Here is a 17,416-nt window from a genome sequence, read left to right on the forward strand (position 1 = left end):
CTCAACAGTTGAGATAAAAAGCTGGGTGCTTACCAACTGTTGAAAAATGAGCAAAGAAATCTTTTAAGATACCAGGTGCTATCGGCTTGTTCACCATTCCAAAAACACTGAATGATGCACTTTGGTGGGATTAATAACCTGAAGATGTGCTCATTCACGTGTGATGGATGTCCCAACCTCAAACTCCCAGTGATATTCTCACCTGTGTCACTTCTGTACATATTTCTTTGCATTTATGCAATACAATTAAAAATTACAGACACTCTATTATTTAGAGAGCTTAGAGGACAGCAGATAAAAAGAACAAAGTGAAATATTCTATCAGTATTAACTGAAGTTAGGGATATCAATATTACAGGCATAAAATCTGACTCTTCATCTAAAGTTATGTGTAACATCAGAATAGAACAGCTGCAATTAGTCGCATGGGTTTGAAACTCCAGGGATATTGCTGCGAAATCAGCAATATACCAGGAATATACACACAGGTAAGCCTATATTTTTTAAAAAGGGATTTTTAAACAAATAAAACCACTAATATTCCCAATGCTGTAGGTTACATAATGTTGGAAGAAGCTACCTATTAAGCACATTAATGTCCAAAATTGATGAAATTTGTGGGCAGTTTCATATTTTCAGGACCCAAATGACCTCCAATTATTCCAGCTGATAATTAGATCATTTTGTAAAGAAGGAATAAAACTTCCTACTCTGAGGATCAAACTCTCCCATTCTTCATTCCCCTTGGTTCTGATTTATTGCCTTCACCCATGAGTTCGAATCCACTGAACTGGCTCTATTGAGAGACCGCAGGCCTTGCTTTGCACGAGCTGTCTTTCAGCTCTCTTCCCCATTATTAATTTTACTATTAAATAACCTCAGATAAATTTTCCCAGGGGGAGCCCGCGAATGTCTGCATTTGGTTAACTATCTCCGTGCAATTTTTAAAGAGCCACTACCGCTTCTTTATTTCCACGGCACCCATCGTGGCAAGTCACTCGGCGCAAAATGCAACTTTATCATCAAGCAGTGTTGTCATTACAATGGAGGAAATTGCTGCTAATGTTTATAAATTATCTCATCAGCTGTGATTAATTAGCAGTTGCCAAATGGCAAATTATACTTTTCACATGGTTTTTTTGGCACCAAGCGAAGAAACATCCTCGTGCAGCTTCAAGCAGGTCAAGAATGTGGACACAGGTGTCCAAGATGGGTATGTGAAGCAACTGGACTGGCTGTCGCTGCTCATTAAGAAGGTTGTCAAATACAATTCAAAGGACACAGCCACACATTTGCCAATCAGGTGGAATGCAAGTATGAATATGAGAACACTGAAGTCTGCTCTGCTGTGGATCCTTTCTTACAAGCACCTGAATTACGCTGAATGTACTTCCATTCTTGCCTGGGGAAGAAAACCTAAAAGAAATCAGCAGACCAGATATATGGACAAATATAAATGTTTTGAAAGTAGTTGGCATACTCAGTCTGTTTCCCTTTTAGCGTTTTTGATTGTCTCCTGGAATGGTGTGCAAATGTTGTTGATCTCTATGTGCTTGTTGATGGTTAGCTCGTCTGAATACTAAGTTTCCAAGAATTCCCGTTGGTTTTGGATTTTACTTGGTCTAGGACATGGGTGTCAAACTGCCGGACCATGGGCCTGTTGCATCATGCGGAGGCCACGCCCACCCCAGCTCCAGCAATGTGAAATAAATCATGATACATCGCGACGCGTCATATGACGCGGCGAGTTTGACACCCGGGGTCTAGGATGCTAACAGTTTCCCAACTGAAATTATGGTTGAGCCCGTCCATGTTTTCGTAAGCTAAAAAGGAAACAAATAGATCAGAACACCTCCTGACTAGCAATAAGGATTCAGATAAGCAGGGATTAACACCAGACAATGAAACAGTCAATATCCTAATCAAGGAACTACCAACCGACAACCAAGCTGTAAACAACAGTCTAATTAAGGAGCTACCAAGGAGAAAACAACACTCCCGCCCAAACTGGCAGGAAAAAGCTACCGTATAGAAACCTCACACCCTTCTAACACTGATAATGTTACCTAGTCAGGTACCAAAACAAGCAAGATCCGAAAGCATCAAGGAATCCACATGCAACAATGCCATCGTACCCTTCTCCGGAGTTCTTTTCTCACTATGGCTAGCCAGATGCTTCTGGTAGCATGCAGACAGAAATGCAACACCCCTCTCTCGTTTGGCTTCCCTGATAATCCAACGGTGAGCATTTTGCCTTCACAAGCGTGGAATGTTATCGATAGCTTTATTTATCATAAATTCATCCATGTGCCTTCTAACGCTAGACAAGTTGGCAGTTATTCCAACCAAGTGTGAGAAGCTAGGCAGGAATAATCAAAGACAGATGGACAAATAACCAAAAGCAGATGGAGCGATGATCCTCAAAGAATCTGAGCAGCATTTATTGGATAGTTCAACATTCTGGACCCCAGGTCCTTGATCAAGGACAGTGAAAAAAAGCAGAGCATGCAATCCTCCCAGTGAAGGAACAGGGCTCCAAACATATTGAGCTGCAAATAAACATTTCTTAGGCATTGGGGAATCACCTCTCCATCTGTCAGAATCATCACATCTAATATTAGGGCATATCACACATTGAAATACAAGTTTCCTGAATCTCCTATCATTGGGTGACCCTTGGTTCTAGGACTAGAGGAGGAAGGGCAGAAGGGGAGGAAGCTAACCACCAGATAGCAAGAACACAAGCGAGAGACTCAAGCTCATTGCTAGCCTCACATTGCGATGAACAAGGGCATACATTCAATTTCGCAGCTACTGAGATTGTTGGCCGAGTAGGGAAAAAATAGCCAGGGAAATGATTGAAGCCAGGGATACTGCACAGCCTCCTCCCAGAAGGTAGCAAAGAAGACCAGTCATGGAGGGGATGTGGAGCATTCCAACTAACTAAATATTAGTTTCTATACCCCCTCCACCACACACACTGCAGATTAAGGGATCGATCCACTATTGCCAATCTCTAGGATGGATAGACCATACCTGGAAAGTTGATTAAAATTCATTCCAGTGAAGAGTGCCTTCTGTCTCTCTGAAACCCTCCCCTACTCTCTCCTTCTCTCTCGCTCTCCCTCTTTCTCTTCCTGGATGGAAAAGTCTATAAAACTCAGACAAGCAAATAGAACAACAGCCAAATGACACAATCAGAAAAAAGATGTAGACCCGCTGGGAAGTAAGCAGCCACAGGGGGAGGGGGGCAGCCGAAAAAGGCAGCAGGGAGGGAAATCAGGAGCTCTTAGGGACAGCTGGATTAATGAATGGTCAAGCTAAATTAATGGATGGTCAAGCCAAGCACAGCTGCTGAGGTGCCACTTTCTTTGAGTTGTGAGCCAAAAGTTCCTTGTTGTTGCTACTGGCAAGGAAGTGGAAGGTAAGAGAGCACCTGTGTGTGTCTTGGGGAAGAAAGACCCCAAGATGATTAAAGATCTTGTCTGAAGGCAGAGATACTGCTTCCCCCCCCCATGCCTTTTCCACTTCCCTCCCCCAGGGATGATATCAAAAGGTGAGAGTCTGGCCTTTCCTGATGTAACAAAACCCAGGCTGAAATGTTTGACCTTTTTGAAGGCTGGATATTTTTCTCTTGACTTTCCTTCCCAGCATTGCATAATTGAACACGTTGTGAAAGGGATTCTGATCACGTTCTCCCCTCTCCCTCTGCTTCTTCCTAACAGTCTCACACTCAGGAAAAGTACCTGAGAACTGGAAAGGCCTATTGTGCTTTGCAGAGAACAGCTGGATCGTTGTCACAGCTACTGCGGTACACTGAGTGCTGGCATTGTCAACTGCCGGCGATGCGCGCATCCTGAAAAACTGTGAGCAACTATGGCTGTTCCGAGGTTGTCCGCCCTAATCTGTAAAAATCCTTCTTAAACCTAGATGTGTGGGAATTCAGCTCTGAGAATCCCCAGGCAACAAAATGGGGCAAGATAGGGCAAGGCCCTCCCTACACACTTTGCGACGTGCCTGTGATGCTGTTGCAAGGCAGAATTTATACAGTAATGCCATAGCATAGGCTCAGATGCCATAAAGAGTACATCGTGCTAATGTCTGGCTGCAAAAAAACAAGCCAGCTGGCAAAGCTGGTTTATTTTTGGCCAATAACCAACATTTAGAGATAGATAACAGATCAACTGCAGCACATGCTACTGCTATTTGGGGTTGTCTCTCTCTCTCTCTCTCTCTCTCTCTCTCTCTCTCTCTCTCTGTGTGTGTGTGTGTGTGTGTGTGTGTGTGTGTGTCCTCTGTCTGAACTTCTTTTTTTTAAAAAAAAAATTCACTGGTATAATGGTGTGTGGGAAAGGCCTTGGGAGACAGGAGGAAGAGCTGCAGATGAGACAATGGTCTGCTCAACAGAATCTGAGTTTGCAGAAGGAATGGAAGTAGGGTAAACAGAATGGGCCCTTCCTAGTTTCTGGGACTCTAAAGGTGAGGAGTGGGAGAGAGATGTACTTTCGGACTTGTAAGACTCTGTTCATGTAACCTTACAACAAAGTTACAGCTACTGCAGTTGGGTGTGCTTCTTCTCTGGACTATGTCACCAGACTGACACTGGCCATCTTGCTGAGGCCCCTGTAGGGGTCCTGGCCACCATGGACAGCAGCTCCCAATGTGGCGCAGCATCATACCAAACAATCAAACATCCAGTCACTTCCTTCCTATCTGGGAAACATCATTTATTTATTTATTTAGATTTATTTAGATTTATATACCGCCCTTTCCTGAAGGACTCATGATGGGAAGGTTAAGCTAGACTTGTCTAGGATTCCAAGTTTACAAAGACACTGTTGAAGATTTTAAGAATAGCAACTTATTATACTCAGGGGCTTTAACTGGGAGAGGAGGAGGAGGAAGAGGAGGAGGAGGAGGAAACAGATGGAGGAGGAGTAGATAAATTGGAGAAGATAGAGAAGACAGCAGCAGCAGGAGGAGGAAGAGGAGGAGGAGGAGGAGATAGATAGATGGAGATAGATGGAGGAGGAGGAGGAGGGGTCCATCCTTCTGCAGGTTTATAGCTCTGCAAAGAAAGCCAAAGTGTGGCTGCAAAAGGGCAGCAGCTGTGAAAGCCTCCCTTGAGCTTTAGAGAGAAAACACTGGTAAGAGTTATAAATCTCTGCTTCAACCAGAGATTTTTTTGATTACTGGCAATTTGACAGTGGGGGGGAGGGGGGAGCCTGTACCTCGTAGCTGACTATAAAAGCCCTTTTGCCTCCCAGCCATTCACTCCTTCAAACGAGGGGGGAGCCAGCTCCCTTGTGGACTTGGCAAGGTGGATTCTTGCAAATTCCCTTCCTGACCCGGAGCTGCCTGACTGCGACGTCTCTGATATTCCCTTGCTTTATTCCTGTCTGACTTGATAAATTGGGCTATATGGCTTCCTTGGTGTCAGTGACTCTAGACTCCTTTGACTATAATTTAGCTTGCTTCCTGTAAACATGTCATCGAGAACTTAGATCAACAATAGGAGAGTTTATTGCTAAACTGTGTCCATTTTTAGCTGGGCACCTCCCCACACTTCAATCCCTGAACTGAAGCTAGTATTCCCTGTTGGAGAAGCGGGACATTGGACAGAAGAGAATATGGCCCATTCCTGCTCTGCAAAGGAGGTGGGCAAAGCTTTGATCCAGCCCAAGATGTAGCAGCTTCTGCATTTTTTCACATCCGTATGCATAGAAGGACATCTCTAGGCAATTGTCCAAACCCTACCAGCAAGAACAGTTTCTTGGCTGGGCTGATTCTTTTCACATCCTATGGGGGTCCACCTGGCTTACCACTGCTCAGGTGGTGAGAACATCAAGGAGAAAGTTCTACCCGTTTTCTTGTCCTCTCCTTTGAGAGGACAATAGTTAAGATTTCCAATATCTAAGGAGCTGCCACAAAGAAGAGGGAGTCAACCTATTCTCCAAATCCCCTGAAGGCAAAGTGAGAAGGAACGGAGGGAAACCAAGGAGAGAATCAACCTAGAACCAAGGAGAATTTTCATGACAGCCAGAACAATTAACCAGTGGAACGATTTGCCTCCAGATGTTGTGGATGCTTCATCACTGGAAGTTTTTAAGAAGGGGGTTATTAACTTGCAACAGTCAGAAGCACATCACTTTCCTCAGAGCCATCATAACTTGGTCATTAAAGGAATGCTCATAAGTGGAGTACTATACCTCTATACCAAACCACAGTGCTAAATTAGAATCAAAATAAGTTGCAAAGGGAAGAAAGGAACGGAAGCAAAGAGTTTGTGTAGATCTTCGCATAATCACTGCAGTACTATCAGACAAAAACTCTTTTTTTTTCCTGGGGCAAGGGAAGAGATGTACACTCTTTTCTAAAGAGGCAACCCCCCACTGCAGTGATCTGAGCTAAATATTTTCTGAGCTAGCCAGAATTTGGCTGGGATGGAGAGAATGTAGATTCAGCAAAGCAGAGAGAGAAGACTGCAAAAAAAGTGTGCTTTTCCATAAAAAAACACAACCTGCATTCCTTCTGCAAATTCACCAAGATTCAGGGAAGTTTGTCAGCCACCTAAATGGTCCTGTATGCCAAGATTTCCCAGGAGGAAAATAAATGGGGTCAATATGACAACCATATGGTAATTCAGACATTCAGAAAAGCCAGGGCAGATGGGGAGGGGTGTCAGGGAGGGTGGGAGATAATCTAAATTTATCATCCAGATGTGGCAGTCTTTCTCGGAATAAAAATCAAGCAAGAGGCAGAGAGAAATAAAAGGGCTTAATTTCATTTCAGTTGGCGATTTAATATCCTGTGGACTTTAGCTAGCAAAGACGGTCAAAACCATACTTTATCCACAACAAAAGCAAATATTCCAATTCCAGGGAACCAACAAAACAGGATGCGCAAAGAAAAGATGCATGATAAATCTATCCTCCCTTAATAATTATTTTGTTCATTTGTTGTTGTTTTTTTCTACTCAGATGTAGGTCGACTAATACATTCACACCACATGGTACCCTGGGTCAGGGTTAGCCTTTCCTGGCTCAATGCATTGCGGGAACCCAGCTAATTTATGGCTTTGTGCATCCTGCAAGCGATTAATTTAGTGACTCGACACAATCTGTTATTTGAAAGACGCTATTAAATTTGCAAATCTGAATGGCAAAAGAGAGAAGGAAGCCAGAGCATCGGGCAGATGGGTAAGTCCTTGTATGAAAACTCAGGGCATCGTGTCAGTGGAATAGCTAAAAAAAGGCAGAGGGTTGTTGTTGTGTTGTTGTTGTTTTTCTGTGCAAGGACATATGGAAGAAAAACAGAAGAGAAGATCTTAAGGGTTTGTCAGAGGAGAGAAAATAGCTGAACTATGATTTGGGGCAAAGCTGAAATATGGGTCACGGAAACTGGAAGGAGAGAATACGGTCTGAAAAAATGGGACGCTTCAAGATAGAACAGGAGAAGAATGGAACATAATCTAGAGAAGAGTCTTAATAGGAAGGTCTAGAAACTTGGAGAAAGCTTTCCTCAAATAGGGGGCAATCCAGAAATCTTAGCTGCTTAGAATCAGGCCTCTGTTCCTGCAGCAGAAGTCAAAGTAAATTCACATCCAAAAGGAACAAAGCCGGGAAAGAGGTTTGGAGTTGAAGTTGTGGGTTGTTGTTGTTGTTGTTTGATCTGTTTAAATCTTTGGAGGAGCCTCAGGTGCAAAGCTTCAGAAGGAGAGCCAGCTGCAAAGAGGAGGGCACCTCTGGATGAGAAAAATCGGGATGGCGTCTTCAACGTTTACATGCTCTGTGCTCTTTTTATGTTTCGATATTTTATTTGTACAACACACAGGTCCCCCTGTGAGGGAGAGGGGTGGTTTTAAAGTTTCAGGAATAAAATAAAATAAACTTCCAATGACTCTCCCAGGGCAAAATAAAAAAAAATGAAAGGGAAAGCAGCCATGACAATTTGCAGAAGCCGGTTTGCATAAATCCGTCTCCCAGGAGGTCAGCGAAGTGAGAAGGCAGGTAATCTTTGCTATTTATGTTTCTCCCCCGAAGCTCATCTCCAGATTGGATGGCAACCAAAATTGGCCAGGAGAGAAGAACAGCTGTAGCCCCTCCTCATTCTCCAATCAACCCCTCCAGGCACCAGAATCTGCAGCAAAAAGTCATGCAACGTCCCACCCTGTTTAGATTTTAGAATAAAGGTTCTGGAAGGGAAGCAGAATTCAAACCCATCTCTCTCTCTCTCTCTCTCTCTCTCTTCTCTCTCTCTCTCTCTCTCTCTCTCTCTCTCTCTCTCTCTCTCTCTCTCTCTCTCTCTCCCTCCCTCCCCCCTTTCTCTCCCTCCCTCCCCCCTCTCTCTACAAAAAGTGGCTTGCATTCAGTCAGACTGTGGTTCTTCTGGCGTTGTAGTGATCACATGTCTAGCGGTGGCAGTTCAAAAGTCTGATTTTCATTTTACTTGCATGCCATCCATTCCACTTGCCCGTTCTGGCATATGGCAAACAAACACACCATCCAGGTGTTGTTTTCTCTTTCCATTGATTTCTCTCCCGCGGTGTCCCCTTGTTTCCTGGTCTGAAGCAGTCTGAATCGATTCCCTTGGGGTGGAACTGCCACATACGAGGCGAGGTAGACAGGCCACCAGGACAGGAAAGATAGCAAGGTAATATGCTTTTACAGATACCCTTTTGCTGTCTTGCAACTCAGGGCAAAAACTCAGCCACAGCATCCGTGATGTTTCTCTCTACATTTTCTTCTCTGTAAAAAAATAAAAAATAAAAACCCTCCTCTCCCTCTCCAGTGAATAATTAAAAATGCACAATAAGCCATTTAGCATGATGCGAGTGTCTCACCTTGACAGAAAAAGCTCAGAAAAAAGGGACCAACCAGCTGCAGAGAAACATCAGCAAAATGTACCGATATGGAAATAATTAAAGATCTTCCAAGGTGTAGATCAAAGGTGTAGGCAAAGACAAGACCTCCTCAAGTCCAGCTCAGCTCCTAAGGACTACATTCACCTGTCTTTTTTCTTGGCCACCACGTAAAAGTATCTGGTTACTCCTTTCTTTGTAGCTGGTTCTTCACTTTCCCAGACAAGGTTGTATCTCCAGGTGGTCTCCCATCCCAGAACTAACCAAGTTAAACCTCGCTTAAGGTATCACAGAAGACAGAGACCACCTCGATCCATTGAACTGCAAGGAGGAGGTGGTTCAGCACAATCAAATTTGCAAGATTTTGTTAATTTAACCCATTTCAACTAGTTTCAGCCTTCCTGTGGAGTTGATTCCTTGGTCTGGTTTACCTTGTGGGGCTCCCCCCCAACATTTGATAGCAGGGGCTTGTTGTAGACACACCTGTCTACGATGCAAAACCGTAGTTACCTAGGATGCAAGCAATCCACAGGAACCAAGTCCTGGATAAATCCAGCGGATTGCTGTCAACTCCCTTCAGTGAGAATGCAGTCCTATTTTCCCTAAAATAACTCAGGTCCAAATTGGGAGACGTTGATGAAAATCAACAATTTAAATCCAGCCTTCTTTGATGGCTGATTGGACATCATGATTTGAGCAGCTGATTTAAATCATGGTGATTTAAGTCCAATCCATCTTTTGTCTCTTGTAGAGCCTCAGAGATGATGGGAAAGGCGAGCTGGGAGGGAGGGAGGGAGGAAATATCTCTCTATATTTTTTGCAAACTTTTGCTTGGTGTAGTTTTTGCAACCGCACGCCCTGGCCATCAATTACTCTGCAAAGGCTTGTCAGAAGGGTGGCGGCTATGCTTTTAAGACCAAACCAGGGAGAAAGGAGAACGTTTGCCGACTTCAGCTCATCCTCTTCAAGAGATGGACCATAAACCTGGCACCTTGAGCAGACAGGCCCCAGAAACAGAGGGAGGCATGAAGGAGACTTTGCCTCTCAAAATCATAACTAAGGGGACAGGGAAAGTCACAAATGTTTTATTTATCTATTCAATATTTCAATATTGGTCAGTCGCTCTGACTTGTTGGTGGAAAAAAAAACTTCAAAGAGTAAATCAGTAAATCAAATCTTCTTGTAAGGGGGGGTCCTTTCTCTGTTTCGGCAGACATAGAAAGCAGCTGTTGCATTGGCTAACTTTGACGGATGTCTTGTCTTAATGCATGTTTCTTTCCCCCCCCCCCACCTTAAAAAGAAGGAGCTGTACTGCATAAACAGAGTAAACCAGGAGAAATTCCTTGGGTAAAATTTAATCAGAGGCTGTGTTTCCTTCCCTGTTTCAACTTGTGATAACCAAACTATTTTCCACTTTGTAAGTGGGGAACAGGCGTGTCCTTCTTCATCCCTCTGTTAGGTGACTGGGAAGGTGTTGTTTTTTTTTCCTTTTAATGTACTTTCTGAGCGCTTCCCCAGGAGATGGTGGGGGAGAAATTACATGCAGTGAAAAAACTAAAAAAGAGGAACATCAATTTGCATATGTCCCATTTGCGGGATGGTGTTTCTCTTTCCTTCACTTATTGAATTATTTGGGGAATTAGCCTTGCAAAAGGTAGCAACCTCCTGTCTAACAAGGGGGTCACGGAAAACCTGGACAGGATATTGCAAGGACCAATGCTGCAATGAAGGTTATATGACACATTTGATGATTCCCTTCTCTGGAAATTAGGACTAGACGCTTGCATTTAATTTTATGTCTGCATATGTGTGTCCTTCACAAGACAGGAAGAGCTACAGAAGAAAAGATGGGTAGCTTAGCTCAGGATTGAACTGTGGTGTCCCCTGAGCTTGGCTGTCTTCTTACAGACCTTTCATGACTCAACTAGGTAACATCCTCAGTGCTAGAAGGGAATGGGGTTTGCAGAGGTGATGATGATGATGATGATGATGGAGAAGGAGGAGGGTATCACTTTATGATGCCTTGGTAAGACCACTTGGAATACTGCATCCAGTTTTGGTCGATACACTACAAAAAAGATGTTGAGGCTCTAGAAAAAGTACAGAGAAGAGCAACAAAGATGATCAGGGGAATGAAGGCTAAAACATATAAAGGGTTGCTGGAATTGGGTAAGTCTAGTTTAACGAAGAGCAGGAAGTTATGAGTGTTCCAATATTTAAGGGGCTGCCACAAAGAAGAGGGGCTCAACCTGAAGGCAGAAGAAGAAGCAACCTATGGAAACTCATCAAGGAGAGAAGCAACTTAGGAATAAGGAGAAACTTCCTGACAGTGAGGACAATTAACCAGTGGAATCACCTGCCTCCAGAAGCTGTGAATGCTCCAACACTGGAACACTCTTAAGAAGAGACCGGATAATCATTTGTCTAAAACGGTATCGGGTTCCCTGTCTGAGCAGGGGGTTGGACTAGAAGACCGCCAAGGTCTCTCCCAGCTCTGTTATTCTCTTAACAAATTACATTTGGTTTTGAATCAGGGAACCATTGTTTTCTTTTTAAATTTAAAGATGTTTTTTTGTGTTGCTGTGTTCTCTGAAATTATTATAATTATAGTCGCTGCTGCATTCTGTGCTTTTGTTCGGCTGACCATGACAGTCACATACTGATTTATAAATAACTGCAGCTAAAGCTGCTTCTGCATTTTGACCAAATTCAACCGTCTATAAAGAAACGCCCATCAGCTCTGGAGGGCAACACCTTCTATCTTGAATTAATATGTTTTCTTTTTTCCCAGATGCTGATGAGTTTTCTTTCTGCTTACCCCATCACTGGATGTATTGCTTTGATTGTCTGAATTTCGGCTATTTACTACACCGCCCTCACCATATGCTGCTGTTCTTTGAAGCTAGGAAGGCAGAACTCAGCAACCAACACGAGGGTCTACTTTGTGTAAATTATGTTCACGGTGTTCCGATTATGCAAATAAGATTTGCCCTTCTGACTCTCAAAAACATTTCCCCTCCTCCCCGTGGCCTTGATAGAGGCGAGCAACTTTCTGGAAATTGCAAAGAAATCTGGACCACAACGCCCAGGGCTTCCATATAAGGAAAAAGACACCCCAATAATTTTCTCCCTTGGAGTCCCTTTTCGGTAGGAATGCTTGCAGCAGATAAAGCCTTGAGTTGATTAAATAAAGCAGTGTCTAACAAGGGTAATCCAGAGATAATTTCAGTCATTTAAACACTGTTTCATCACCACCAAGTAGATTTTTTTCCCCTATTTAACTGTCTTAATTCTTTCACCACTTTCTGCTTCGCAAATTGGCCCTGATAAGGGAACTGACATTCAGCCCTCATTTCTGTATAAAGTTCATTTTAGCTTTGTAAACCCCCCCCACACACACACACACAACCCGCAGCTCTGGGGAGAAGGAAAGCAAACCCACAAGGAATGTATTAATTAGTAGGACCCTTGGAAGCAGCAGGGAAAAACTCTTCTTGTGTTTTGTTCCTGGACTTCTTTCTTCTTTTTCTTTGAAGGCACCTGGGAACAGACCCCCAGCCCTTCACTCCTAACAGAAACACCCCGGTCTGCTCTTCATCTCCCTTCAGATGTCACAGCATAAGAGCACTCTGATGATGTCACCTTGTCAGGTAACGAAATGTCTGCAAGAACACAACCAAGCTCAGAGAGCACCAAGGATCCACAGTCCTCTTCCTCTTCCACACCACAACCTCCCCTAGCACTGATGATGTTACCTAGTGGGGTCATGAAACGTCTACAAGAAAACAACCAAGCTCAGAGAACACCAAGGACCCCACAGTCCTCCTCCCCCTCCCCCTCCCCCACCTGGCTGGGGAATTCTGGGAGTTGAAGTCTACAAGTCAAACTTGCCAAGTTTGGAAAGCCCTGAGATAAAGTCTAGTTGAATTCAAGGAACGTAGGTCACGGAGAAGTGCTAGATAGGTAGGGTCAATCAGAGTAGAAAACAGGGAACTCAGTGGAAGCAGGGAGAAGCTTGTCCACGTTACTTCAGATTTGCATTTTTTCCCCAAGGAAATCTTGCTAAAACAATGCATGGCCTTTCGCATGAAGTTATGTTGGAACAATTTTTTCCTTCATAAATGGATTTACAGGAATTGCATCCATTTCCATCCATTTGCTAATGCATCGATTATGGATGCAACTTTAAACAAAGCCTACATTTTCCTGACAATGGATTGTGCTGTAAACTTAGGGAGGGAGGGAGGGAGGGAGGGAGGGAGGAAGGAAGGAAGGAAGGAAGGAAGGAGGGAGGGAGGGAGGGAGGGAGGGAGGGAGGGAGAGAGGGAAGGAAGGAAGGAAGGAAGGAAGGAAGGAAGGAAGGAAGGAAGGAAAACCATGAGGAAGGAAGGAGAACAGAAAGGAAGAGAGGGAAGCAGGCAAGCAGGGAGAGAGGGAAGGAAGGAAGGAAGGAAGGAAGGAAGGAAGGAAGGAAGGAAGGAAGGAAGGAAGGAAGGAAGGAAAACCATGAGGAAGGAAGGGGAACAGAAAGGAAGAGAGGGAAGCAGGCAAGCAGGGAGAGAGGGAAGGAAGGAAGGAAGGAAGGAAGGAAGGAAGGAAGGAAGGAAGGAAGGAAGGAAGGAAGGAAGGAAGGAAGGAAGGAAGGAAGGAAAACCATGAGGAAGGAAGGGGAACAGAAAGGAAGGGAGGGAAGCAGGTAGGCAGGGAAGGGAGGAAGGAAGGAAGAAAGGAGAAAAGGAAGGAAGGAATAATTTTGAGAAGCATGGAGTTTGATTCATCTTAAGTTATGAACCCAATATCATTCCCAAACTCTGCTAAATGAATCCAGATGAAGCATCAGACAGCTCGGGTTTTTTCCAGTGAGAAGGGAAGAAACCCTTGCTGATGGACTAATTAAGTCCATTGTTCGGCTTGCTTAAGAGTCATGACTAGAGAACGATGCGATGCAGTTTGACTTTCCCTTTGAAAATACAAAAGGCAGCAATTATTCCTGAGCTGTCTATACATTTATTTTTTTCATCCTAGCTGATCAGCATGGATACTTTTCAAACATTTATTTCATTGTTTAATCCAATTAAGCTTGCCCGTGTTCTTCTAAGTAGGGCTTTACATCTTTAATTGCTTGATGACAGCTGCATACTCTCCAAAGTTATAGCAGATAGGAAGTGATGGGGAAAATTTGGACGGCTAATATACTTCTCTTTGTTCTGGAGCAGCGAAAACGGGGAAGGAAGAAGACCTCAGCGACAGCAGCAACAGCCACAAAACAACTCAGCCTGTCAAATTTAACAGCGCTGGATTAAGGCCAACCAATGCCTTAAGCACAGCTCAACAATGGCGCCCCTCGACAGAAGCAAAACTCCCATGCCATGAAACGGGGGGGAGGTGATATCTTGCACCTTCAAACCAAACTTTTAAACTTCAGTCTTCACCACCTTAAAGAAGGCTCAATTGTAACTCGAGACTCTCTGTATTTGTCCATCCCAGGTTCTTGTCAAGCAGTCTTTGATGGACAAAAATGCCAAATCTTATTGGCTGATCGTGCAATGAACAACAATAATAGCGCAATCGACTGGAGCACCCCTTGAACGCCATTGGCCACCACCGACAAAATCACCACCGGTCAATTGCAAAAAGCAAGTTTTCCTGGGAACAGCTTCCATCCCCCCTGCCACGAGGCCTTTCGCACCATCAAATGTGAACCTCTCCGCATGCCAGGTTCTTGGGAAGGACTGGAGAGGTACATAAAAGTGCCCAGTCTAGTCTGAACTTCTGGCTGACTTTGTGACTAAGCATAGCCTGCCCACGGAAGCATAATCCTGATGTGGATTTAACAAAAAGCAGCCACTCACTTTTGATTTACACTTTAGAAATGAAAGATGTGTCTGCCGCAAGCGAGAATATTTTGCAGGGTTATAATTGCTTCTCTCGGCAGCGGGCTGGGGTGTCTCTCTTTGAAATAGCACCATGGCCTTCATAAAAAGAATCTTAGCAGGGATGCAGAAAATTGTGGAGGGGAGATCCCCACCATCGCTTCATGCAAGAGTACATTCTATGGAGAAACAGAAGCACTGGGTGGATATCTGCCTTTTCCTGATTACAAAGGAATGGAATGGGGCCTTTGTGTGAAGAATATTTGAATATTCAGCTCTCCTAAGTCACTACCATGTAAAAGTGTCTGGTCTTGTTACGTTCTTTGCTTTCAGGATGGGTCGTTTGTTTCTGTAGTTTTAAATGTCTTTCATTTTTGCAGATTGGAACTCAACTGTCAGGCCCCCAAAACCCAAAAAATCATGCTGAGTTTCTCCCAAGCAATTTCCTTTATTGTCTCTCACTTACAGACAGATGCTTGCCAAACTAAAGCAACTACTCGCATAGTTAAAGAGATACTCCGAGAACTTCTAGGGAAGAGCCGTCTTAACTCTCTTCCTCCCAACCAAAGTATCTAAACTTTGCTGTCTCTTGGTCTTCTGGAATGCAACCCCTCCCTCCTGGGAATTCAGGCTACATTCCACCACACCAATGAAGCCTTTAATGTTAGGCACCATCATCTTTTTCAAATTCTCCTTCCAAAGTAGGGGGAAGGGGCAGAGGTACCTGAGGGAATAATTCTTCTGAGTTTCTCAAGGACTGAATTCTCCTTGAGTGGGAATAGTGATAATAGTAATAAAGAACTACTAAAATACAAGACATGATTTCCTTACCTAAATGACAGCAGAAACCACGAAAGCATGGAGAGAAGATTATACAATGAAAACGAGACCTTTACATATACTTCTGGGCTACCTCCTCACAGAATAAAGAATGCCACATTCTCTTCATGAGCACGTACTCATTATATTCTCCCTTTTATTTTAAACAGACACTCGGATAACCTCTTGCTGCTTGCAAACTTGGAAGAAAATTGGGTAACATTCAGATGCATCCTGCTACTTTGACCTGCTGAATTCCAGAAAGGATAAAGAGCTTGCATTTACCAGGCAAGGTTACAAGAAAAATAAAATACAATAAAATTGGGCCCGGCTAGCTAAATGAAACTGCCTCTACTGTCTTTTTTCCTTTTCCCCCCAACAACTTTTCATCAGCGTGGTTTGGTGTATATCTTTAAAACCAAGCAACACTTTGCTACAAAGCAGTTAAAAACAACATGAACCGGTGCATGAACATTCAAATTCCTATTAATTAATGCCAGTAACCCAGAATAAGCAAATAGGGGTTGTTTGTTTACTTCCCCACTTGCTTGTTAAAATAAATGCACATTTGAAGCCGGCCTCTAATTAATTGTGACACCACTCATCCATTATTGCTTATAATCAACACACATCTAACCGAACAAATTCTATATTCTTGGGACAATCCTGTCAATGAAAAATATACTTTGTCTTCCATTAAATTCTCATTAATTTCATGCAAGAGCAATAAGATTTTATATACTGCATCCAAACCACCTGGGTCACACAATGCCAGCCCAGAAGGATGGTTTTTCATAAAGAGAAGTTACCACATTGCGTTCTTCGAATCTGGGAGACCAGCTGGATGGGCAGATCAACTTAAGTGTGGTTCCAATTATAGACATTTTTTTTAATCCCATTTATATCTCGCCCTTCTCCGAAGACTCAGGGCGGCTTACAAGCTTAGCAGTAGCCTTCATTCTATGTATATGCCTGCTTATTAGGGCTTTTGGGCCCCCCCAAGCGGCATTATTACAAAGTCAGCTTATTGCCCCCAACAATCTGGGTCCTCATTTTACCTACCTCGGAAGGATGGAAGGCTGAGTCAACCTTGAGCCTGGTGGGACTCGAACCTGCACTAACTGCAGGCAGCTGGTGTTACTTAAGGAGGCATTAGCCCACTGCTCCACCAAGGCTCTTTTGATCCAAACCTGTTCCAATTATTGCAATTTTGATCCACACCATTGCTTTCCCAGGCATTGAAATAGCTAAGATGAAACACGGGATTCACAGCAAGGTTACTTATCCTCCTTACTTACCAATCCTCAGCGAATGGGGGCTGGCAGCTATCTTCATTAACCATACCACCAAAGGCACCAAGATCCAGGACATCTTCTATAAATCCTCATGGAGCCCTGCAGTGGTCTGGGCATGACATAACTCTGGAAAGAGAGAGAAAACCCCCAAATGATGAACATGGCTTCAAGCTAGGACAAAATTGAAGAGGCCCAACTTATGACACAAAGTGGGCGAATCCATCTTTGGATTCTTCCAGGTCTAGGGAGTTCAGTGGATAAGCTCAGGTGACCAAGAGCGCCCTCTAAGTTGCAGTTCTCACCTGGATACAGTCAGCTAACCCCCCACAGGGCAATAGGCTTCCATCAAACATTGAAAACTCTTGTGGCCAAGCAAAGATGGAGAGGCTTAGAGGAATAAATAGAATGTAACAGAATAACACAGTTGGAAGGGCCCTGTGGGAATCTTCTAATCCAACCCCCTGCTCAAGCAGGAAACCATAGAGATTGTCTAATCTCTTTTTAAAAACCTCCAGTGATGGAGCACCCACAACCTCTGAAGGCATGTCACTCCACTAGTTGATTGTTCT

At 43.8% G+C, this 17,416-nt stretch overlaps 1 protein-coding gene across 1 annotated transcript in view; it reads right to left on the minus strand.

The window, feature by feature from the left end:
- The window catches only part of GRIK4 (glutamate ionotropic receptor kainate type subunit 4), a gene marked incomplete at its 3' end in the record, with an annotated part of 162,084 nt that extends 145,119 nt beyond the window's left edge, over positions 1 to 16,965 (minus strand). The window contains exon 1 of the mRNA XM_083368287.1: positions 16,851 to 16,965. Within this exon, the coding sequence (XP_083224413.1) occupies positions 16,851 to 16,923 (73 nt within the window). The 5' untranslated portion in view covers positions 16,924 to 16,965. The remainder of the gene's footprint in view (positions 1 to 16,850) is intronic.
- Between the last annotated feature and the right edge of the window lie 451 nt (positions 16,966 to 17,416).

This window comes from Vipera ursinii (assembly GCF_947247035.1).
Source record: "Vipera ursinii genome assembly, chromosome: 8".
Taxonomy (NCBI): domain Eukaryota; kingdom Metazoa; phylum Chordata; class Lepidosauria; order Squamata; family Viperidae; genus Vipera; species Vipera ursinii.